Source organism: Rhinolophus sinicus, linkage group LG17, assembly GCF_036562045.2.
Source record: "Rhinolophus sinicus isolate RSC01 linkage group LG17, ASM3656204v1, whole genome shotgun sequence".
NCBI lineage: Eukaryota > Metazoa > Chordata > Mammalia > Chiroptera > Rhinolophidae > Rhinolophus > Rhinolophus sinicus.
Window position 1 is genome coordinate 14,097,127 of NC_133766.1, and position 24,767 is coordinate 14,121,893.

General features: G+C 36.5%; 1 protein-coding gene across 7 annotated transcripts in view; it reads left to right on the forward strand.

The window, feature by feature from the left end:
- HMCN1 (hemicentin 1) overlaps positions 1–24,767 on the forward strand; it is a 667,703-nt gene that overhangs the window by 486,337 nt on the left and 156,599 nt on the right. For all 7 annotated transcript variants that reach the window (XM_074322404.1, XM_074322402.1, XM_074322401.1 and 4 more), the window contains 14 exons: positions 2,497–2,609; positions 4,440–4,599; positions 5,201–5,369; positions 7,128–7,255; positions 8,731–9,003; positions 11,261–11,356; positions 13,815–14,009; positions 15,065–15,195; positions 15,356–15,503; positions 17,467–17,593; positions 20,040–20,194; positions 22,299–22,577; positions 23,086–23,367; positions 24,091–24,199. In XM_074322404.1, the coding sequence (XP_074178505.1) occupies positions 2,497–2,609; positions 4,440–4,599; positions 5,201–5,369; positions 7,128–7,255; positions 8,731–9,003; positions 11,261–11,356; positions 13,815–14,009; positions 15,065–15,195; positions 15,356–15,503; positions 17,467–17,593; positions 20,040–20,194; positions 22,299–22,577; positions 23,086–23,367; positions 24,091–24,199 (2,365 nt within the window). The remainder of the gene's footprint in view (positions 1–2,496; positions 2,610–4,439; positions 4,600–5,200; positions 5,370–7,127; positions 7,256–8,730; positions 9,004–11,260; positions 11,357–13,814; positions 14,010–15,064; positions 15,196–15,355; positions 15,504–17,466; positions 17,594–20,039; positions 20,195–22,298; positions 22,578–23,085; positions 23,368–24,090; positions 24,200–24,767) is intronic.

Below are 24,767 nucleotides of genomic sequence, written 5' to 3' on the forward strand. Positions count from 1 at the left end.
GTTTACATCTCGATAAATAAGTGACAGCTTCATAGTTTAAGAAATTGTCCCAAGTTTTTTTGTATGTTCCCTTTAAAGACTTTTCAACATAACTTTTTTTTTTAAAGTGTGGTATTACAAAATAGTTCTGTGTACAGAGATGAAAGTAGCAGAGAACATTTATTTTTAGTAGTTAATTCAGTCTTTTTTTTTCGAACATGAATTGGAGAATCCAAGTAATTTCCAAATTTTGCTTGGTCTGTTGAAATTTTCAGTGGATGCAGACCATCTTCTTTCAAAAAAACTATCTTCTATTTATTATCTGCTTCTCATTGTAACTAGCCTCTTCCACCTCTCTCAATCTTATACTAATCTCCACCAACATCACATGAGACATTCTTGAAGAAATATTATTTTGAAGAAATACTAATGTAACACTAAATCAGTCATAGTCTAAATTATATATAGTGGATACTCATATGTAGAGAGAAAGTAAGTAAATGCATAATCCCAGATTGGATAAAATTTTGTTTAACCATTTTTAAAAAGATCAATCAATAGATTTCCTGGAGGGTACTTATGGATTGGTTTGAGAATCTAGTACAGAAATACATTCATATCATTTCCCTTTGGCTTCTAGCAACTGCCTAGAATATGATGTTGGGAAGGATTCTGAGGCATATTTTCACTTGGGTGAAAGTGACGTAGTGACACAATTAGTTCCGATGTCTGCCAGATCAGAAGAGTGAGGCAAAGATAGACAAACCAATGACATAGTTTATCGTGATGCAAAATGTTTTAACAATTAAAAGTTAAAGGTTATTTCACAACATTGTTTCACCCTTCTTAGTCCAAAATGAGCAACTGATTTAATCAATAAGCTTAAAAAAAAAAAAAAAATTGACCCAGACATGTGACATGAACTAAAAGCAAGCATCCCTTTAAGCCACAGATTTGTCCTTGAGTTGGATGTGATGCAGCACCACAGGTCCTGTATTTCTGTTAATTATCACTGCTACTCTTTATCACTTTGCCTCTCCACTTTTGAAAAGACTCATGAAAGGCCCTCAACCAATTCTTAAAAGAATAAATTAATGAATGCAAATGTAAATGCAAATTAAAATGACAAATAAACCTGTTACTTGTCATGTTGATTTATGTAGATTGACAGTCTGGAAAGAAACAGTTCTTCTATATTCAAATGGTATCAGATTTGAAAATTGTTGCGAAATTCGCCACTGTCCTTTATAGCTGTCAAACTTAATATACATTCAGGAATATGGCTTATTCCGTGTTGTCACAAAGTGACCGCATAGCTGTAAGTGGATTGATCTGTGATGATTCTGAAAATTAAATTTTTGCTTCAGTGAGTAGTCTGGCATTCTTGTTTAGAGCTGGGAATTTGCTCCCAATTCTTGAAGAATAAAGTATCTAAAGAATAAACCCAGCCTTAGGAAAATATGAGTATGTAGCAAAGCTAATCTAAGCCTTCTAAAGAAGTTTGTGCACGAAGGTCTCTGGTATCTCTTATTCTGGTAAATTTCTACTCCATGGTAGCTGTGATAATTCTAGAGAAATCTGACTTAAAAGCGAGAGACACTGAGTTGGTTGAGCTCTAGGGAGCAGTTCTAGTCTCATCTTTCGAGAGGAAGGAAAAGAAATGTCTGGTATGTACGTATTTGGCTTTCATTACGTCCCTTGTATGTACTACGAATATGTTAGGAACTTGCATGTATGGGAGCTTCTTTAATCAGATTCATTATTTTAAGAACATTGAGAACTGATAATTTTGTGCACAAGTTGGTTATGATTAACTGAGATATACACAGAACGGAGTGATTGAGATTCTTTCCCTTTTGCTTATATTCATGCAATGCTAATTGTCAATTGTTTTCTTAAGTCAAAAGGTGGCGTTATTCTTCTTAGTGAAAAATATTGACTTAGAATCTATTATTTTAGTCTTTTAAATGTAAACTCTTAAGGCTTTTCAAGCTTTACTGTTCAATTCCTTTTAAGAAAGCAAATCACTTTTTCCGGGTTAAATTCAGTAGCTTGCTAAATAATTCTTGTGTATAGATAGGTTTTTAGTTTGTAGTGACTAAACAGCCTATTTCCCTGGTGGTGGGCATAAGTCAGCTCACTCAGCTTAATGGGGAATGGCCAATAATGAAAGATAGGTATTACCTGTGTAACCCTTAGGATGAAACTCTATCTTGAGTTTCCAGGGAAGAATTGATTTTCTTCAGCCCTCTCTTATTTTTTGTTCAAAGTGTCAACTTATTACATGTAATTTATTAGTTGATTTTTAAAGTTGTTGTTAAATTCTTCAGTTTGTAACTATTGTATTTACTTTGTTTATTACACTCCCTTATGAATTACCCTACATTTCTATCCAGAAATGTTGAGTGTCTGCGCGTTTTTATAAATAGTCGGCATATCCAAAAAATGTTCAAGTTTCAACATCTAGGGCTAAATGGAAGGAGAGATGCTCAGATTTTGAATCCTGCTTCTTTTCAGTTGTGCCAACCATTCAGCATGGACAGCAGGTACTCAGCACAATCGAAGGCATTCCAGTAACTTTGCCATGCAAAGCAAGTGGAATTCCCAAACCAGCTGTCATCTGGTCCAAGGTAAATGACCCATGTAGTGATGTCTGTTAATGTTACGGGTTATAACAATAGTTAAATATTTTTAGTCATACATGGAGCTTGTGACTGTACCATAAAGTCTTATAAAAAGGGAAACCCATGAAGTCATACTACTTGGAAGGGACCTTAAACTAGCCTTAGAGCAGTCACCTACCTGATCCTTGCATAGTATTAACACCACAGTGAACTCTACTATAGCACATTCTGCATGCCAGAAACTTCCTACGCACTTTCCATGTCCTAGCAGGTCCGTTTACCCCTTGCCTCTTCCCCTCAGCCCTTTGATTTCAGCGCAGCGCTGGTGGACAGCTCCATGCACTCTGCCAGGGTCACACGTCATGCATGTGCCTCTGGGTGTTTGGACTCAGGGCTTTCTCCAAAGCCCCGCAGGACCACTCAGCCTGCTGTGAGGTGTCCAGGACGTGTGGGGGGATTAACTCCTGTCAGAGGCAAGTGTCCTACATAAATGCCTCACTTCTCAGCCGTGGAAAGAATCCTTCTGAGGTGCATTGTTTCTTGGAGGGTCCCCAGCACATTGAAACTTATCAGCCCAGTCACAGAGGAAACCAGAGCATTGAAACCCTTTCTTAGCTTTCCTTCCTTTGTGCCAGAGTTTCCCATCTCCCTGCTCAAGGCCCTGGGGATCACTACTCACATAAACTTCCTGTCCCCAAAGCTTTGTCCCAGACTCTGCTCTCCCGGGAAGCCAAAATAAGACACATATACAAACTCATGATTCCCCTCTGTATCTCTAGTCATGGAGTTGTAGGGCTTTAACTTGTAGTTTTGCAGTGAGGAGAAAACCCATTTCCCGAGGCATTCCTTTCCATCTAAACAGCCATGAAGATGGCACACTTTTTAATTTAGTACTGGTGGATATAAGTAATATAAAATGATGACATAATTATGAAATGTGGCATTTGTATACTTAGTACAACAACTGGACTATTTTGCTGTACCATCTCATTATGTACATCTAAAAATCTCTGAAGTTGGTGGTATTAGTAGATTAAATTAAAAAGATCAGATTTCAACATTCTGGACACAAACATACAATGGTGAAGCTGATCCCCAAACTGTACAGTGTCTGGTACCGAGTAGAAGTTTAGGGAATTTTAGGACAATGTAAAAGTGAAATCTTTCCAGTCTGGCTTTTGTGCTGTGGTCAAGCCCAGAGGTTCAGAGTTTGGGCTTCAGAGTCTGAGTGCTGGGGTTCGAGTTCCAGGCCTACCACTGAATGACTCCGTGACCGTGGGCAAGTTATTCCACTATCCCTGTAGCTTTAATATTGTCTTCTGTAAAGTGAGGATTGTCATAGTTCCCACTCATAAGATTGTGAGCATTAAAATGGTTAATTCATGAGAAGTGCTCAAAATAGTGCCTGGCTTAGCATTACCACTGTCTCATCCCTTACTATTACCATTACCTCCTCCATTTTTAAAAAAGATGTTATTAAAATGTAGCTAGCAGACAATATTCTATTAGCTTCAGATGTACACCATAGTGATTCAACATTTATATACCTAAAGAAATGATCACCATGGTAAGTCCAGCAACCATCTGACACTGTACCACGCGATCACAATCTTATTGACTATATAGCTCTGAAATGAAGGGGACACAGTTTTGTGTGCAGAAATATCACCTTTGCTTTATTTGTTTAATTTTTTTCTTACAAATAACTTTCTTCAAATTAGTGTGTTTTTAATCTCATGTTTCCCCCCTTGGAGATTTTTTTTTCCTTCCTCTTCCAGACATTAAGTCACTCTTTATTATCTTAAAAAATACTTTGCTCTTTGTTGTGTTTTGCAGAAAGGCGAGCTGATTTCCACCAGCAGTGCTAAGTTTTCTGCAGGAGCTGACGGAAGTCTGTATGTGGTATCCCCCGGGGGTGAAGAGAGTGGGGAGTACGTCTGCACCGCCACCAATGCAGCTGGCTACGCCAAACGGAAAGTGCAGCTGACTGTCTATGGTGAGAGCTCCTGGAGGAATGTTTTTCTTTGACACGGTCTGTCTGTGCCAAAACTCTCATTTCTCTCCCAAATAATGTTACCGGAGAGAGGGTAACATTAAAGTGAATTTTGTTTTACAAAAATGCATTTTTACTGTTAACCAGCGTCTCCTTTACTTAGATTCAAATTTAAAGGGAGAGTAATTGTGTAACCTTTTGGAAAAATTTGAAGGTGTTGTCCCAAAGAGTGTGTTTATTGAATCCAACCCTCTTCAGAAAACACCAGTTAGTTAAAACTCCCCACAAAGCCAAACCTCAGCTATGTGTTGGTTAGCACTCTGCTTAGAGGGGTTCCTTGTACAGATGACAAATGCTAAAAGGACATTGCAGCTGACTTCTTCATTGTGTCATGAAGGAGAAGCTAAAAAGGGAAACTTTCTAATCATTCTCCTTTCAGCTCTCACAATAAATGTATTAATGGAAAGTTTTAGATACGCCCCAAAACCTCGGAATAAACAGCATCTTTTGGTCAATTATCTAAGAATATTTGTCGTCCACATTTTAATGTAAATTGAATGTTTTCAATGTACTATTTCCCTTCCAAAACATGTGTTTATTTTAGTAAGGCCCAGAGTGTTTGGAGAGCAACGAGGACTGTCCCCGGACAAGCCTGTTGAGATCTCCGTCATCGCTGGGGAAGAGGTGACACTTCCATGTGAAGTGAAGAGCTTACCCCCACCCATAATTACCTGGGCCAAAGAAACCCAGCTCATCTCGCCATTCTCTCCAAGGTAGGAGACCTGGGACGAATCGCAACACAGGAAAACATAATTTCTCAGACAAGATAGTTGTACCTACTCAGGTTTTTAAATGTTTCAAAAAATAACTTTTGAATTTGAGGTAATTCACACATACATTGGAGCCTATAGAAAGTACATATGCCTTCCAAATCATTCTTTACTATCACAAATGCTAACACTAGGCTTTGCTATAATTTTCCATGGGTGTATCTTACAAGGTCGTTGTTAAGATGGAGCATGTGTTTACATTGACTCATGTTAACACAAAGTGCATGTTACACAAAAAATTCCATTAATCCCATAGGACAACAAAACACAATAGATACTCGAATGTCTAGGATTTGACATCATTAGACGGTTTTGTAAAAATCTTGATGAAACCCTTAGACACATGAAGAGTCCCTGAGACAATATATTTGATATGCTAAGTGACATGGAAAGCAGAATGCCAGAGCCTCTAAGAGCAGAGCCTTTGTTGCCATGTAGGTACATGTTTCAATTTACTCTGCCACTTAAAGAAAACTTGCCTGAAACTTTTGGCAGTTTTTCCAGTGGATCTCTCTGAACCTCAGATGTCTTGTTTATGAAATGGGAATAATACTTACCTGAAGGATTATATAAGATAATGTACATATATTCCACAGCCCCTGTCTCTAGTTATGAAGAAATGGTAGCAATTACTGTTTTAACTCAATATCCTGCCATAAGTTACTGGTGAAGTAAGAATTATAGTTTCTAGCTACTGTCTGTTTGTTAGACTTGTTATGAAGCTACAAATTCATGCTGCTATAGTTTCCACTACCACTGCTGAGGAAAAAATAAACAAGTAAGAAGTACTTTACATAATTTTACTATTCTTTTGGAAAAATATTTGCTTTGAATATTTTTATATAAAAGAAATTCCATATTACAGATAAAGATGAAGTTTCATATGAATTTTTATGTTGTGCATTGTATTAAGTAGTGCTCTAATTTTATGTATTTATTTTTCCCATGTGGTGAGTCAGTTACCCAGCCCATTTTTGAATAGCCAATCCTTTCCTAGCTTTTTGTAATATCACCTCTGATATTTGCATAGTACTTGTTGAGTTTCTTATATATGCTTAATTCTTTTGGGGGGTGTCTTTATGCTTAACTATTTACCCATTTGTCTGTGTCTAGGACAGCAGCACACTTTATTTTTCTTAGTTTTATAAGAAATTCTTGATATTATGTAGGTCTACCTGCCCCCTCCTTAAAGCTATTTTAATACAATTAATATAATGACGTTTTTATGTATAGGTCTGATTCACCCCACTATATTATTTTTCTATACAAGGAATATATTCAATATATATTTGAGAATTACATACATATATGTCTCCTTTTGCCTTTATTTTAACATGCTAAATTTTTTAATGAAGCTTTTTAGAAAGAACAATAAAGTATTCAAAATATATTTAAAATTTACTAAAGTATACATTTGCTTTGTACTTGCAATTTAATAAAGCAGAGAGACACATAATTTGATGGTTTCAGACCATTAGATTAGATTTAAAGGAAAGCGAATGCTGATTTCGTATTTTCAAGAACATCATACAGAATACACAAGATAATTATGAAATTAAACTGGCTTTTAAGGTATATAGAAATGACATTGAAATGGGAGAGTTGTTTCAAAAACTGCGTGGATGGTAGTAATTTCACAATGCACACGGGATATTTAAGTTTTCATGTTCTATAGTGTCCTATGTGGTTTCTTTATTTCAGACACACATTCCTACCTTCTGGTTCGATGAAGATCACTGAGACCCGTGTTTCAGATAGTGGGATGTATCTTTGTGTTGCCACAAACATTGCTGGGAACGTCACTCAGTCCGTTAAATTAAATGTTCATGGTGAGTTTTGAAATGAAGGCACAGATATCTGTGTCCTGGCCAAAGGGAAATCCATCCTCCCAGTTTCTTTGTAGGTTAACTTCCAAAATGTGTGTAGAGTAATTAGAGAAAAGTTTTCTAAAATCTGAGACATGATTTTCCTTTATTTACTCTGAAAAGTTTATCTTCCTTCTATAAACAACTCTCCCCTTTTTCCTCAAATGAGCAATACTGAGATTTAGGATCTCAATTTTGCTAGATGTGCACATTCATTTATGACTATTGTTGATGTACAGTAATAAAATTTTGTTTAGATGGGTAGATGTGAATGTGTGTTCTCAAGGGAGAATTTAATAGTACTTAAAATGGTCATTTTCTCTGTTTAAACTGAAAGCATTCTGCTTCCTAGGATTCTTTGCTTTAAAACTCTCTAGTTAGTCTGTTTTATTCTCTCAATTTATCATAGTCTGTCCAATTATTCATTCAACCAGTATGTATTTGGTGAGTACGTCCTCTAAGCCAGACATTGCATAGGTGCCGGATATTGAAATATCGTTAAGAAATTTCCTCTGATAATATTGACCTCACTTCACTCTCAGATTAATCACTACTATAGTATCCTATTGATTGTGAGATTTGAAATCTGATGAGAGTTCTTTGTTTACTAGCTCTAGGGCATTAGGCATATTAGTAACCTCTCTTATCTTTAGTTTTCTCTTTTATAAAATACTGACAATAATACTATCAACCTTATAAAGTTGTCAGTGACAACCTGTAGAAAGTATTGGTTAAATATTAAGTTTAAAAGAAAGGACTGAGGAGGGTTCCTTAGGGATGTGAAGGACATAAATCCTAATTATATCTTTGTGAATCAATTTGATTCTTTAGCACACAGTGAATGCCTGTGGAACCCAATAATGCTTGCCAATTTTTTGATAAATGATTTCATTTAAATTTCTAGAGGAAGGTAAATAAAGAGAAATAATAGAGACTTATCTTGATTTTCTTCTATGAAATTAGCAAATGCTTTTATGAGAAACTTTTCTTACTGTCTGGCTAAACGTTCCACAAAGATTACAAAATCTAAGAGCACACAGAGAGAAATGCTTTTTGTTTTACTCTCTTATATTATAGAAATTACCTGGATGGCCTTTTAAGACAGTTTTAAATCTTAAGTTGTTTGTAAGTTAAAGGAAACCTAACGTTTTTAAATGCTTGCTCTTCTTCAAGTTTCCAATGAGGAATTTTGTATTCATTATTTCCCATTATCCTTGCATTATACTGGTATTGAAGAGGTTATTTTGCTTGGACTGTCAAGAAAGCAGGCCTCAGGAAATTTACTAACTTGACCAACATCACACAGTGAGTGGCCTGGGTCCCAATCCTGATATAGTTCTACCGTCTCATGCTGCCTCATGCTAAAGAGCTCTCATTTAAAGTGAGAAAAAGAAGGCATTTTAAAAAAAATTGGATTAGTAATGCTCAGTTGTTTCTAGTTCCTCCAAAGATACAACGTGGCCCTAAACTTATGAAAGTCCAAGTTGGTCAAAGAGCGGACATTCCATGCAATGCTCAAGGGACGCCTCTTCCTGTAATCACCTGGTTTAGAGGTGGAAGCGCTGTGCTGGTTGATGGAGGGCAGCATATTAGCAATCCAGATGGAACGTTAAGCATCAATCAAGCCACGCTCTCAGATGCCGGCATACATACATGTGTTGCTACCAACATTGCAGGCAGTGATGAGACGGAAATCACACTTCATGTCCAAGGTGATTTTTGGCATAGGAAAATATATGTATGGTGGGCGTGGGATTGGGAAAAACTCCTCAAATCTATACAAAATATAGTCTTGGATCACTTTTGGAAGATTTCTATGTAACTTTTATGACTCCTTTACTTAACTTTGAAAGGAGAACCATTCCAGAAAGAAACCATACTGTTTACTAAACCTGCATCCATTTTTGTATGTTTACTTTTGAAAATGAAATTGCCATGTATAATGTAGATTATGGAAACAATCTTAGCTAAGTGCCCCACTCGCTGTATTTGGTTTGGAAGAAGCTGTGGGCAGAGTTGGTTGGGGCAGGATTTTGCATCTTAGTGGTTGGGTGCCCTCAATATTGATCCACAGGAAATCTATGTCCATTGTTCTCTCTGATGATGTCAGCCTTGTTTATTCCTTCAAGCTACAAATATTTATCAAGCTCCTGCCAGGTGTCTGTCATGTTCTAGGCAGTGAGGAGAAAGTAGTGACAAAGGCTGAGCACCTGCTTTTATGAGCTGTTCTACAGTGAGTAAGCAGAAAGCGAGCAAACAAATGAATAACAAATGCAGAACGTGAGAGGTGCTGGGTAGAAAAATTTAAATAGGGTGATGCTCCCAGCAGTTGGCTACTTTAGATTGTCAGGTTGGACTCCTCTGAGGAGATCATATTTAGGGTGAGATCTTGTTGACCAGAAGGAACCAGCCGAGTGAAAATCAGGGGGTTGAGCATTCCTAGTCAGAGAGAATACCAGTGCAGAAGCAAGAAGAAGAAGAGATAAACAGGTATCGTACTTAGCAGAGTACTTTGTATTTCGTACCTGGCACATCGCAGTTCTTTTTGGATGGATGGCTAGGACATTGTTGGAGAGCTTGACCAGTTCATTCATTCATTCAGCAAACTTTATTGAGTGCTTACATTTATGGTTGCATAGGAAGATAGACATTATAAAATAATCTCATAATTACAACAATTTGGTTAGTGCCATCATGAAATGGTAGAAATATCTATATAAATTTTTAACAGAGAGATAAATCAAAGAAGGCTTCCTTAGGGTAGGGACATGCCAGATGAGGTTTGAAGAATGGGTGGAAGTATATTAGGTGATGGGCAAGGGTGCAGTAGGATGGGGTGGGGAACCTTCCAGGTCATAGAATATGAAGAGGAGGGAATGTGATATTTGGATACACTGGGGTAAATAATAAATTAACCAATAAAAGCCAGCTGGCTGCATTCCAGAATGAGTGCTGAATGATACGGGGTAAAGCGGGACACATAATCATGAACCAGATTATCCAAGACCTAGGAACCGAGATTAAGGTGTTTAGACTTTTTCCTAAGTGCAATGAAAAGACTTAGAGGCCTCATTACTAGAGAAGTGATGCATCAGATTGGGATTTTAAAAGGTCACTTTTTGGGAACAGAATAATTTGGCCAGAGAAGTTGAGGGGAAACAGCTGGAAACTTGAAGTTGCTTAGGCAAAAGATAATGATAGCTGGACTTGGGGAAAGAAGGGTATGGGTTCAAAAAAAATATTTAGGAGAGGAAATGATTAGGAAATGGTGACAGGTTATAGATGGAGAGTGAAGGAGATGGAATGACTCCCCAATTTATTCATGAAATGGATGGTGAGGCTGTTCAGAGAATTCGGATACACTGAGGGCACACCGGAGAAAGAGCAGGTGTGAAATTTTATCCCACAGCCAAAATGAATAAAAGTAATTATTTTAATCAGGAAAGCCATACGATGAGACTTGAGGTTCAGAGAGAATATTCTGAGGACTCTGTAGAATATGAATCCAAATAGACACATGTTTGAGAAAAGGACACCTATAAGAAGCCTATTGAAATAGTTCCGGCAAGAGAAAGTCAGGGTTTGAAATAAGTGGGGGCCCTAAGGATAGAGAGGAAGATACAGATATGTGAATGTATGTGGCACTATGTGACTGATTGGATGTGGAAGTCAGGAGTAAGGGAGAACGTCCTAAGAAACACCAGGTAGAACATAATGTCTTGACTGAAGGAACAGAGGAAACCAAACAGGATTGTAGGAGGCATGAAATATTGAGTTTTGGGGGGACATTTGGAGTTGTAGATCCCTGGGTCATATCTAGGTAGAAATATCTGGCAGTTAGAAGTATCAGTTGTATTTGAAAGAAGAATCAGGAATGATAGCAACTCACTGATGTAGGTGGTTGATGATGCTTCATGGAGTGATATTTCCCAAGGATAGCCTGTGATCATGCATTTATTTTTCTAATAGAACCACCTACACTGGAAGATCTAGAACCTCCATATAATACTCCGTTCCAAGAAAGAGTGGCCAATCAGCGCATTGCATTTCCATGTCCCGCAAAAGGTATGTAAAACTCAGACATACAGACATTGGTGTGATGTTACAGTGTCCTCGAATTCTGTTTTGAGCCCAAAACATCATTTTTATAAAATTCCACTTGTAAGTCCTTGTTATTACATTTGGGCATAACAGAAACTAATCCCGCTTTCCAATAACAGCCCTCTGAAGAGGTAAAATTCCCTCCCGGGAATTGTATTGCCTTCCATGGAAAGACCTGACATTCTCTCAAACTTGCCTCATCTAGTATGTTTTCCATGTAGTTCACACTCTTTCCTGTCACTTCTTAGTTCATTCCATTTTGACAAGATTTCTCTTTAAAATGTGGCAGCTAGTACTATTCAAGATATTCCACTTTTATCTTGCTCAGTGAGAAGTATAAATGAGTTCTGTCCCCCTATTTGTTCTGGATACTTCTCTTCTGAAAACCTCTTTTCTTAGATTTACCCTGTGCTGGGAATTCTAGAGCCAGGTTGTAACTTGGCTCTCAGAGGCTTATTCAAGTCCCCTTGCTCCCTGAGTTTCTGGGTTTTCTATCCGCCATGTTTCCTGGACAAAGATTGTTATTATCTCTCCTCAGGGGAATGTGAGAGGCACTGTCGCTATTACCCTTACACTGGATGCTCAGGAGGTAGTTAAGAACATCCTCTCGGTCACATGTGCATTTATCTGCAATGACTCAAATGGGTTTGTAGCAGTTCTGGAAAAACCAAGCAGTATTCTTCCCTAACCGCGAGGAGGGCCCATATGGCTGGTTGCATTAGCGCCCCCACGTGTGCCTCTTAGCAGTTGTTCTTGGACACAGCCCCAGTGAAGGTCCTCATAGCTGCCTCTGTTTCAAGAGTAAGATTTCGCATCTCTCAACTACTGTTGAAAATTCTCACCAGTGATTGTTTTCTACTAGCTTAAAAGATAACTATAACAAACTTTTCAGATATCAAAAGAAGTATCAGTAACTATTCCCAGAGCCAGGGAGGGAGGGAGGCACAGCGTGGAGAGGAAAGCTTTAGAAGGGTTTAAGTTCATGGAAATATGTGGGCGCTCCCTATGGCTAGCCCCCTGCCAGGGGTCGGTATTGTTCCTTGCTCCCTACTTGGATCCCTAACTTCTAAGCTGGCTTGGACTTCCCTTTTTCAAGCTGTTTTGACTTCCTTTTGTGAATTTCATCTTGTCAATAGCTATTCTGCCATTGATAAATTAAAGATAATGCAACTTATTTGTTTGCTTGCTCATTTGGTTTTTTTTCATTTATTAACTTAACAAATATAAATTGAGGAGTCTGAAATCCATAAAAGAATCAGTGGGCTGTCACACCTCTTTTTTCCTTGACAATATAGACAACTGCGGTCCATCAGTTTTACCTTCTCTTTCTCACCAGTCCATGTTTTACCATCAACACAATGAAATAGGCCAAATTTTTAAATTTATTTTTCTCATAGATATATTGTTCATAGTCCCTTTTATAAGTCCTTAACTCAATTTGAGTTTAGCCTTAATGACACATTCTGTATTTTCCTGCCATTTTTTGTACTTGTCTTTGATTGGATAACCATTCTTTAATATTTTTTATTTTCCTTTAATATAAAATGATTAACAATGTTTTTTGCAATAATTAATTTTATTTAATGTACTTTCTTTATATCTTTACAGGATGAAGTAAATTTTAAAGTACCTGTAATGGTGCCTGACACATTGTTTGCTAAATAAACATTCTCAGTACAAAGTTAATGTCTGTCTATTTTCAATATGTCCATTGGCTTATTATGTACTTTAGGATGGTTTTATCACTTGTACTCACAAGTGATCACTTTTATTTACTCTGTTGGTCATAAATAAATGCAAGAAATTAATTCTGCTCACTGCTTTCTCAAATCTCTTTTCAGCATAAAAAGTCAAAAATTATTCTATTGTCTTATGTTTAACAGCATGAGATCTCCAGGAGACCTGTGGGTAGTAAACGTTCTTCATCTCAACTATATCAGGCCTATTTGAAATGTGAATTATAAAGCTCAGTTTCTTTACAGCATTTATGCATTCTATTTGGTTGGGAATCGTCATGCTGTGTTCCTATGATAGTATCATATTTCTGCTCTTCCTTTATTTTCAGCCAAAAAACTCTCCCTGTATCTCGTCCTTGTGATTAAATAGTCATTTTCCATGAACTCACTCAAGAAAATGCTTTGCTTTGCTTACTATCATCTGAATATCTTGATAAAACAACTCTGATCGAACTCTACACTAGAGGCCACAGGTCTCTTAAAACTAATCAGGAATTAGAGGCGTTAAATGCCATAATCGCTTTAAAATTCCATGCTAGGAGACATACCTTAAAAAGGAGCAGTGTACGTTAGGGTACAAATTACAGACATAAGAAAAAAATTTATTTCTCCTTAATATACTTACATATTTAAAAGTGGTTTCTAATTTTGTTGTAAATATCACAAGACTTTAATTTCTTGTTTAGGTACCCCCAAACCGACCATCAAATGGTTGCGGAATGGTAGAGAGCTGACAGGCCGAGAGCCCGGTGTTTCTATCTTGGAAGATGGCACTTTGTTGGTTATTGCTTCTGTTACACCATATGACAATGGGGAGTACATCTGTGTGGCAATCAATGAAGCTGGGACCACCGAAAAAAAATATAACCTCAAAGTCCATGGTAAATATAGATAAAAATGCTAAAATCACATAATTGAATATGTGACATTTTCAAATTATATATGTTATTCTCTCAATGTAGTATTATTTAATATTAAAATGAATAGAAATGTTATCAAACAGAAAACAGGTCATCTGATCACATTTATTTACTGATTGATTTGATTTAAAATTTTATGTAAATCTTTATTGCGACTTTATAACATTGAAAATTCAAATGGTAGAAAAAGATACATAGTCAAAAGTCTCATGACCCTGAACTGAGCTATCTGTACTTATCCTTCCTAGGGGGAAAGAAAGTATTAGCTTTGTATGTATGTGAGTGAGTGCATGCCTCTGTGTGTGTGTATGTGTATGTGTGTGTGTGTATGTGTATCTTCCCAGAGGTATTTATGCATATGCAAGGAAATATGAATATGTAATTTATCCTCTTTTATGTATAAAAAGGTACACATATAGTAGAACATTATATCCATTACTCTGCACCTTGTCTGTTACACTAAAAAAAAAATTATATCTTGGGGATTGTTCAATATTTGTAGCTCTCATGTATACCTACATAGCATCGTACCGATTTTCTTGACCTTTCTCTATTAATGGTAAGCATTTAGGTTGTTACCAATTCTTTGCTATTATAACTAGCACTTCAGTGAAAATCTTATACATTTGTCATTTCGTGAAAGGGTATGTGCTTTTTAAAATTGGATGGATATTGACTTTCATAGACACTGGGCAATATTCATTCCCATCAGGAAAGTAATGAGCCCCATGTGACTTATTAAGACCCCAGGAGTTTGTATTTTAAGTGGTATGTGGAATACATAGGTTCTCATTTAAATTTATCCTAAAGTTTATCCTTAATTCCAAACTCTGAAATAATAATTAAAGGAAACATTCAATAAGGGTTACTTATAAACATATTGGTGAAGACTTTTCACTTTATATTATGGTACATGCTTAAATATGACCAGCCTTTCTAGCTATCACATGTCTCAGAATTTGTTTAAATAATAGTTACAATAAAATTATCTAGCCCTGGTTCCTCTCTTTTTGCAGTCCCTCCAGTAATTAAAGATAAAGACCAAGTAACAAACGTGTCTGTGCTGGTCAATCAGCTGACCAATCTCTTGTGTGAAGTTGAAGGTACTCCATCTCCCATCATTATGTGGTACCAAGATGATGTCCAGGTAAGTGGAAACACCCAAATCTACATCATTCTTCACCTCTGCCTCTCAAACGAATCATTCAGTTGTGACTTCTTAATAATAGTATCGAAATTTTACTTCGATTTTAATTATGCATTTTTATTAGGACTGGAAATAACACTGATCGTTTTGGCCTTTAAAGGTGACCGAAAGCAGCACTGTTCAGATTGTGAACAATGGGAAGATATTAAAGCTCTTCAGAGTCACTCCAGAGGATGCGGGAAGATATTCCTGCAAAGCAATGAATGTGGCAGGCACCTCGCAGAAGTATTTTAACATCGATGTGCTAGGTGAGGAAAACATTCTTGTAAAAAACTACCATTCAGATGCATTCCTTACATAGGACAGAGCTGACGGAGAGTAAAGAGATAAAAAGTTGATAGGAGAAATATCATTCGTATCACTCTATCATTCTTTTTGTTTTTAATAATGGTTAAAAGGAACCATATGATATCGAAAGTGTAAAGGGATTTATTGTTTATTATGCAGTGAAGTCTATGGTTATTTGGTCTATTTTATACTTAAAATAGTAAATTACTATTTTCGTCAACTTCTCCATTTAGGCTGGCAGGAAATTTTCTGGGTAGTAACTATAGACGATGATACAGAGTAAAATTCACTCATGCTAACAACATCTCCTGAAGCTGCCAGATTGTACTTGAACCAGGGAAGGTAGAAAATCCACCTTCCCCTGCATTCTAATTAATTATTGTAACTAAATACCTCAGCCCTGATTCTAATTAAGGGGGGGGGAGAATTCTGGGAGTGGGTAGTAGCTGTAATAAATTGGGGTATGAAACATTTTTAATTTTTTAATGGTAATCATAAATTTAAAACTTTAGAATGTGTGAGATTATGTTTGCCAATATAAGTTTACATTGTAATAAAATGACTTCCTCTCTTTTCAGTATTTTGCGCATCAAAATGGGCGTAGGGGTGGCAGTGAGGTCTAGGAATGATGCTGCATTAAAATTACCATGCATGAGCTACTATACCATAAAAATAGTCCCTCCCATTTGTCTTCTCAAACCCTGCAGTACTTTGCATGTCTTCTACCAAAATTACCATTATTATCTTTAAGTATAGGCTATAAAAACTAAGTTAATATAAAAACTATCATTAATCTCATTGGCATTATTTCTCTTGACACGCATTTATTTGGAATTCTTTCTGTGTGCTGATGACTCCTAAATTTTTATCTCCAGCTCAGACTTCTTCTCTGAATTCTAGTGATTTATAGCTAATCTTCTCCACAGACCCTGGACTTGAATATCTTAGTGGTGTAGCAAACAGAAAGGTCTCAAGGAATGTCTATCCTGGTCACCTCAGTGATGCCTGTCATAGAGACGGCACCTCCATCCAGCCACTTGCTTCTGCCAGGACCTAGCACTCATTCTTCCTACCTCCCTGTCCCTGACCCCTTAAATCTACATCTTCTTATGTCGACTTCCTAATTCCATTTTACATTTTTTATCCTTTCCATTTCCACTGTGATATTATTTCTAAATGAATTAATGTAATAGCCTCCTAACTGCTCCCCTTCATCGACTCTTTGCCACTGGAATCCACTCTTCATTTAACAGCTAGTGTGGCCTTAGCTGATCTGATCACACCCCTCCCCTACTGAAACCCTGTAGTGGTTGGTCATTGTTCTGAAGACGAAGACCAAGCCCCTTAACATGATGTGAAGGAGAGTATTACAAGGTCAGGAAGGCATACAGGTTCTTCGGTATGCTTGATAACTCCAAAAATAAAAATTAACATAGTCAACATTATAGATCATATCCAATTTTAACACATGAGCCCTTTAAAAGAGACAGGAGTAATATGTTTCAAACAGTGCTATGGTGTAATATGTAGAATTTGAACATTATACGATTGACATCAATTATGTCATTCATTATCTAAAATGTATAGCAGTAATAAATTGTATTATATGAGCGTCACTGCTCACTAATATTCTAAACTCCTTTCATACATAGGTTTAATCCTCCTCAAAATGAGCAAAATGAGTTCTGTACTTACTATAATTCTTTCAGATAATTGTCCTGCTATCCAGTCTTTCATGAGTGTGTTCCTATGTTTAAATTTAACATTTGGTTCCATAGATGTGATATGAAAATTGATTATTTTGTGATATTTTTAACAATAAAACTTGTTGAACTGCTATAGAAATCACTGATTATCTACTCTCCTTCCCCCTACTCTTTTTGCTAAGTCATAGATTCTCATGATAAAATGTCTTTTTTCCAGTCCCACCTACCATAATAGGTGCCAACTCCCCAAATGAAATCTCAGTTGTCCTCAACCACGACACCACCCTTGAATGCCAGGTCAAAGGTACTCCCTTCCCAGTGATTGGCTGGTTCAAAGATGGCAAGTGAGTATCTTTTCTGTATTTGTTGCAAGGGTCCAATAAATAGGAAATAGATGTGTAAATGCATGTGGATTTTCTCCCTCTTAATTATTTCACCAGAGTATTAGTCAATGAATGTGAAGGAAAACCAATATTGCTCAAAAAATGGTCTCAAAGTCTTGTAATACCTTTCATCCTTATGAATTACAAAGCTCTTTATAATCGCTGAGAATGTATTTTAGAAACACAGAGAAGCTCAAATGTGTTAGACACTAAATAATCTGTCCCCAGGCTAAGAATGAAAAATGCAAGGTCCAAAGACAGATAACTTTGCCTTCATATAGAATTGTTTGAATGATTAAAAAAGAAAATATGTTTATGACAACAAGATGAATACTTAAGCTTAGTTCTACATATGGACAAAAAGGAACCAACACAGAAGAGCAATTAGATGTTTCCCAGACTTTAAGTTCAAGGACTGCTGAGGGTTGCCCATACTGATATTGCTCGTGAGAGCTTATTTCTCACAGCATGGTCACAGTTCATGTATTATAGTTTCTGAGAGCAGTAGTGCAAGACCTAAGTAGCAAAAAAAAAAAGATGTGCAGTCTATGAAATAAAGGATTCTATGCAAACTTTTAACAAATCAGTAAGAAAGACAAACTACAACATAGAAAATGTATGGAGGGTATGAATAGGCAATTAAAAATACATAGTTAAGCAATACTTGTATTAAAAAGTGGTCACCCTCAGTAATTTGCAGAATGTAAACAAAAATAATACACTTTTGTTTTTCACAGGTCAGATTGGCAGAAATAAAAAGGGGTTGAAATTATAAAGTGTTGGCTAGTGTGGGAAATCAGGATATAGTACTCTGATGGGAGAATGTACATTAGTTCTCTGAAAAGCAGTTTGTTGATGTCTATTAAAATTTGAATGCTCATATGCTGTAATGTAGCAATTACACTTTCAAGATCTGGGAGCAGGAAGTAGTCAAGGGTGTCCAAAGCAAAGCTTGGATGGTCATATTCCCTACAACTTTGTGAAGGCAGAAAGGTAAAAGTGACTAAAGAGAACAGGTAGGTAACTTATGGCAAGGTGGTATTATGAAACACTGTGCAGCAATTAAAAAGAGTAAGATCAAACTATATGTACCAAAAGTATCTCCATAGCTATTGTTGAGTAAAAAGAAAAGTAGAGCAATGACGTAGCATCACTTATGTATAAAAACTTTCGATTCCTTTGGAAGTACGTTTATGGGGGAAAGTGTTTAGAAAAACATGTGGAAGTAAACCAATCACACTATAATGGTGAGAAGTCTAGAGAAAAGACTCACATTGGGGATAATAAGCCAAGGAGAACTTTTCTTATTATAACGCTTTTTTGTTTAAATTTTTATGTTACTTGCTTAATTAGCAATCAATAAAAATTTTAAAGTTACTTAAGTTTAAATAACATTACCAATTATTCACTTCCTTTAAACACTTAAAATGCATTTAACTAAGGTACTTTATTCTCTAAGCTTTTGAGAACATTATGTAAAATGTGGTATCAAGAAATAGTAAAAGATGCTACTATAGAAAATTAAATGTTTCTGTTTAATCTTGTAATTTGACTTCTGGTTTATTAATATAGCTGTGCATCTAATTATTTATCATGTTGCCAAGTCACTGCAACTTTTTAAAAACTAGCTATGGGTCTTCCTAAAAGAAAATCAATGAATTTTAAAGGTACGACTGTTGGGAGATCATAGACTTCAAAAACGATGGTGTTTCAAGCATTAAATAAAGCTGCTGCCTATTATATAAAGAGAGTATTATACATTAATAGTAGTTATTAAATAACTGGATAGTAGAAAAAGACTTCTTTGATCACTATGTGTGAGCATAAATATCTTTAGGCATAAACATCTTTCAGTATTCATGGTTATAAAAGCAGTTATATTTATTACAATGTCTACTTTTTGGAAAAGTTAGCATGTGCAATGCCTTTAGTAAGTAATAATCATTTATTCTCTTGTGAATATTTTTCCAGGTATCATAATGATATTGGTTTAAAAATAATATTGGTTGTCCTAGTGAAGCTCCTATACTCTTAGTTTTTCTTTTCTAAGTGATGGTAGAAATAATGGCTATGCAAACCAAAAACAAACAAACAAACAGTCCAGAAGAAGAAAAAGAATAAGGGATGAATGAATGAAGCAAATAATGACACTACCGGGTTTCTATTAATATTCTTCAACAATTTAAGTTTGAAATGAAGAAATGTTTCATTTCAAAGTGATAATTATCTAACTTTCATTAGTAAAGTTGTTTACTAATTCCATTGTTCTGAATAGGAGTACTAATCACATCATTATATATATTTTTTAGATTTATACTAAAAAATTCAACTTTGATTCATGTTTTTAATCTCAGATGACTTAATGATTTTGTGATAGACCCATGGAATAAAATTTTGTATTTTCTAGGCCTTTATTTTTGGGAGATCCCAATATTGAACTTCTAGACAGAGGACAAGTTTTACATTTAAAAAACGCACGAAGAAGTGACAAGGGGCGTTACCAGTGCACTGTGTCTAATGCAGCTGGCAAACAAGTCAAGGATATAAAACTGACGGTGTACAGTAAGTGTGACTTTCTTATGTTTTTTATTATTATCAATTCTCAATATAAATGGAAAAGCCGGGTTTACTCTGATGTTAACTGCTCTTTTATTCATACTGAATAATTTGGAGTGCTACTTGCTTTAGAAGGAAGAGCCTGTCTTCATGTGTTTTAAGCTAGAATGTTACATCCAATTTTAATGCATTTTACCATTACGTATGGATTTCTTCAAGTGGTCTAGTGGTTTTCATAGCATCTCACCTAACAGGTCAAAAATTTCCTAATTGCTTAGTCTATGCATAAATCAAACGTCTATATCCTTTAAGGTGCAAAAAAAAAAAAGAAAAGAAAAGAAAGAAAATAATCCTCTTAAAAGAGTAGAGATGCATGACACAGAATGTAGCTGATGGTATCCCAATTCAGTTGCTCTATTTTCAGTCCATCTTGGTATTTATCCTGATCACGTTGTAGTATTTTAAATGTCTTACATTGTGCTGCTATTTTTTCCCCACTAAGTCCCCACCAGAGATATGTAGCCCTCATTTCACTAAAATTCTCAATATCCCCTGAGGAAGGTGACTGGCAAAGTCATTTTACTTTTTTGGCACAGAACCATAAGGAAGACACAAGAATATTGTGTTGCAGGCATAAAGAATTACACAATAGAAAGGAATGACACTCAATAGGTCAGTCATGCTCATTGTGATTCTACTTAATGTTGTCTAACATCATTCTCCACTAAAAGGAACCAGGGCTTCTTGGAGAAATGGTTCATTCTAGGGCTGGGGCAGAAAATATACAAGATGAGCCTGGAGCATGGAGTAGGGCCAGAAAGTAAAGAAGTGCTAAACAGTAAAAGAACATGGCTCTGCCATAGGGTCCTAGGAGCCAGCCGAAATAGCTTCCAATGGCCAAAACTGGAACAATTTGAAGAACAAAATAAATAATGTAGTGTTAGAGTAGAACCCAAAATATAAAATAAAGTTCCACGAGTCCATATTGATATAAATAAATGATTGAAAAATAAATAAATTGGAGAGGAGAGGAGAGACAAATCTTCCATATAGAATAATTCCAAATAAATGATCTCCCTCTCACGGATGTAGCACATAACTTCCTACCCCATACGTAAGAGTGGTTTCTTTCAGAAGAAAGGGAGAAAAGAGAGCAACTCTATAGTGGAGAAACCTGGCAAAAGCTACCTCAACCAGATTGTCAAGGTTACATCATCAGCGATAATCATATTGATAGTATGTACCCCTGCCGTGATGTGATGAGAATGGCAGTTTACCTCTGTGATCTTCCCCAAACCCATAACCCTATTCCAACCATAAGAAAAACATTCCACAAAAATATCCTCTTCTAAAATAAAAGTGCAATAAAATAATGTCAAGGCACTAAGTTCAAGTGCATGCCATTTGATGTCTTTTAAATTGTTGCAATTATAGTGCAATCCTGGAATGTCCATTGTTCAGAATATGTAACAGTTCTGAGCCACTTGAGTTGTGCCAGCAGCAGAGTCATCATGTGGTGTGAGAGGCCAGGCATTGTGGTTGCAGAATTATGGAAGATACATATGCACCCAATTAGATGAGTAAAGTTGAGTGGATGAAGTCTTGGCAGTTCCAAAAATAAAACAAAAAACAAAAAAACAATGTAAGAAGCAAAAGTTAAAGACTGCACCGCTATGACCAGTAGCTGGTTCTGCAAGCACTTAGACCTTTAGTGTTTTGGGGGGAGAGGGCATGAGGTTGTACCACATCTGACATTTTTCCTCCCTTCGTCTAATTTCAGAGGTATTATATTTACTTTAAGTGGGGTTTTAGTTTGTTCTGCTTTGTATGTTAAACATAATGTTCTCAGTACTATAATATAATCTATTAGATCTAAATGAATCCCTGCAACAATAGCTGTGACTCTGCTTTTACTGAAATCTGAAACCCAAGAGGGTGATGAAGATTGACAAAGCAGGCCATTAATTATCAGTAGATAAGTCATAGACTTCCTAATTATCTTTAATTTGTATTTACATTAAATGCATTACTTAAACATCTATAACATTGAAGTTTTTGATGCAGATACTAAAGCTTAGAAGACTTGTTTCTGTTCTGAAATTGTTTGTAGTTCCACCAAGTATTAAAGGAGGGAATGTCACCACAGAAATATCAGCATTGATCAACAGCATAATTAAACTGGAGTGTGAAACACGGGGACTTCCAATGCCCACCATTACTTGGTATAAGGACGGCCAGCCAATCATATCCAGTTCTCAAGCACTTTATATTGATAAGGGACAATTTCTCCATATTCCTCGAGCACAGGTCTCTGATTCAGCAACATATACGTGCCACGCAACCAATGTTGCTGGAACTGCTGAAAAATCACTCCATGTGGATGTCTATGGTAAGGAAAAAAATATGTGCTTGGATTATATACCTTTCTTTCCAGGCTTTCTAATTTGCCAACTTCCAGTTTCTTCACTAATAAAGTCTTGGTGGGTTTGGTCATTTTCAACACGTATGGGGTGGAATTGGAAAAATGTGTCCCATGATTTGGAAAGATATTTTTAAAAGCAACGGTTAGCAAGCAGTGGTCCATTCATTTGGCCAACCATTTACACATGGCACTTGGGGCAACCATACCATTTGGTTTTTATGGAGGAGGTAACGTAATTATAATGTAACTGTTTGCCTCTTGTAAACCACAGTGTAGAGTATCCCACAATATTAAGAATAGTTGCAGATTGGGTGAACCATGAAGGCGAATCCTCTTTCCTCAACAGCCTATAGGAAGATGGACCTGTAGGTAGTTTCTGGTCAAACTATGTGAGAAAAACACACACACACACAAACAACCTTTATTTCATTAGGATTCAAAGAAGCACCTGAAATATTACTTTTTTTCTCCCTAGTTCCTCCAGTGATTGAAGGTGATCTGGCTGCACCTCTGAGTAAGCAAGTGGTTGTTGCTCATTCTCTGACACTGGAGTGTAAAGCTGCCGGCAACCCTCCTCCAGCTCTCACCTGGTTAAAAGACGGGGTACCTGTGAAAGCCAGTGACAATGTTCGCATAGAAGCTGGTGGGAAGAAACTAGAAATTCTGAGTGCCCTCGAAGCGGATCGGGGACAGTATGTATGTGTGGCTACCAGTGTGGCAGGAGAGAAGGAAATCAAATACGAAGTTGATGTCTTAGGTAAATAAGGATGTCGTTACCTGGATTCTCAGTTTCACAGCCAAACCTGACTAGTTTCTTAAGTGCTCTTTGGGGGCCATGAAATAATCAAATAATCTTAGAGAAGGTTTAGTTATCTGTTCTGCTCCGGGCTGCACATTCCTGAGTGGCAGATTTCGCTATCGCGAGTACCAAGATCTAAAAACCCTTGTACATCGTCCACTGATCTTGATAGGTATACTTTGTAAGGACATAGGTGCATTTTACTTCAGATGACAACGTCTGAGTACAATGAGTGATAACATGGGCTTCTGTCATGAGCACTGTGCCACACAACAGGAAACTAGTCTCTGGGTCTTCGGAGGTCATCTTGCAACCTCACCAGTCTCTACTTCTTTATTAATTGAAGGCTTTTGAAGAGAGACCCCATTTTGGAAGTCCCTTTCTCTTATTCTTATGAAAATATGCCATATAAAATATGGATCAACTTTCCATTTAGATGGTACCAGCTGCAGCATAGTGCTAGATTAATTGAGAAAAATCCACAATATGTAAAAAGTACATTCATCGATCCTGGCAAGTGTGTATTGTAATATGTATTTCACATTTCAAATCCCCTTCATGTACCAAATTACTGTGACACTTGCCAACGTTCTAAACTGCAACTTAGTATTGTTTAAAGTGATGGCGCATTTTTTTTCTTGTATATATTTCATTAAAAGCGACATCTCTGTTGTTTTCCAGTGCCGCCGGCTATAGAGGGAGGAGATGAAAGATCTTACTTCATAGTGATGGTTAATAACTTACTGGAGCTAGATTGTCAAGTGACAGGCTCGCCACCACCAACTATCATGTAAGGGTTTTGGTATGTCTTCTAAGTACCGCCCACTTCTTTGTTTGAGTGTTTTAGAGCTGTGTTGAAAGAGGTTCTGTGTCATTGAAAAGTGGTCGTAGAAAGTTACATTCCTTATAGTCCTCTTTTAAAAGACATACTCTATATACAAGGCGGCTTTCACTTCATACTCACAGGGCCCTTAAATTTGCTCAATTAGCGGAATTCCATTTATGCTCTTAGAAATTACATTTTCAGTTCATAGAGACAGACTATTGGGCAGTATCTGTTAGATCTTCCCGAGACACTGCAATGTTTAATGAATGACTAAATAAAAAGAAATGTACCAGACATGTTAGAGAAATAGAGTTAACATACATATATGTTTACCAATCCTTTATTCTCATTCCTTCAATCACAAAGCATTTCTTGAATACTTACCTTGCATTTCCAAAAGAACTACAGGATATGCAAAGGTGTAGTCAACTAAGGGAATAAAATGTGTTCACTATGATTATAAAACTATATGGAAAGTGATTAACTCATAAGAAATGAAAAATAATGCTAAGATTGTGTTCATTTTTCTAGT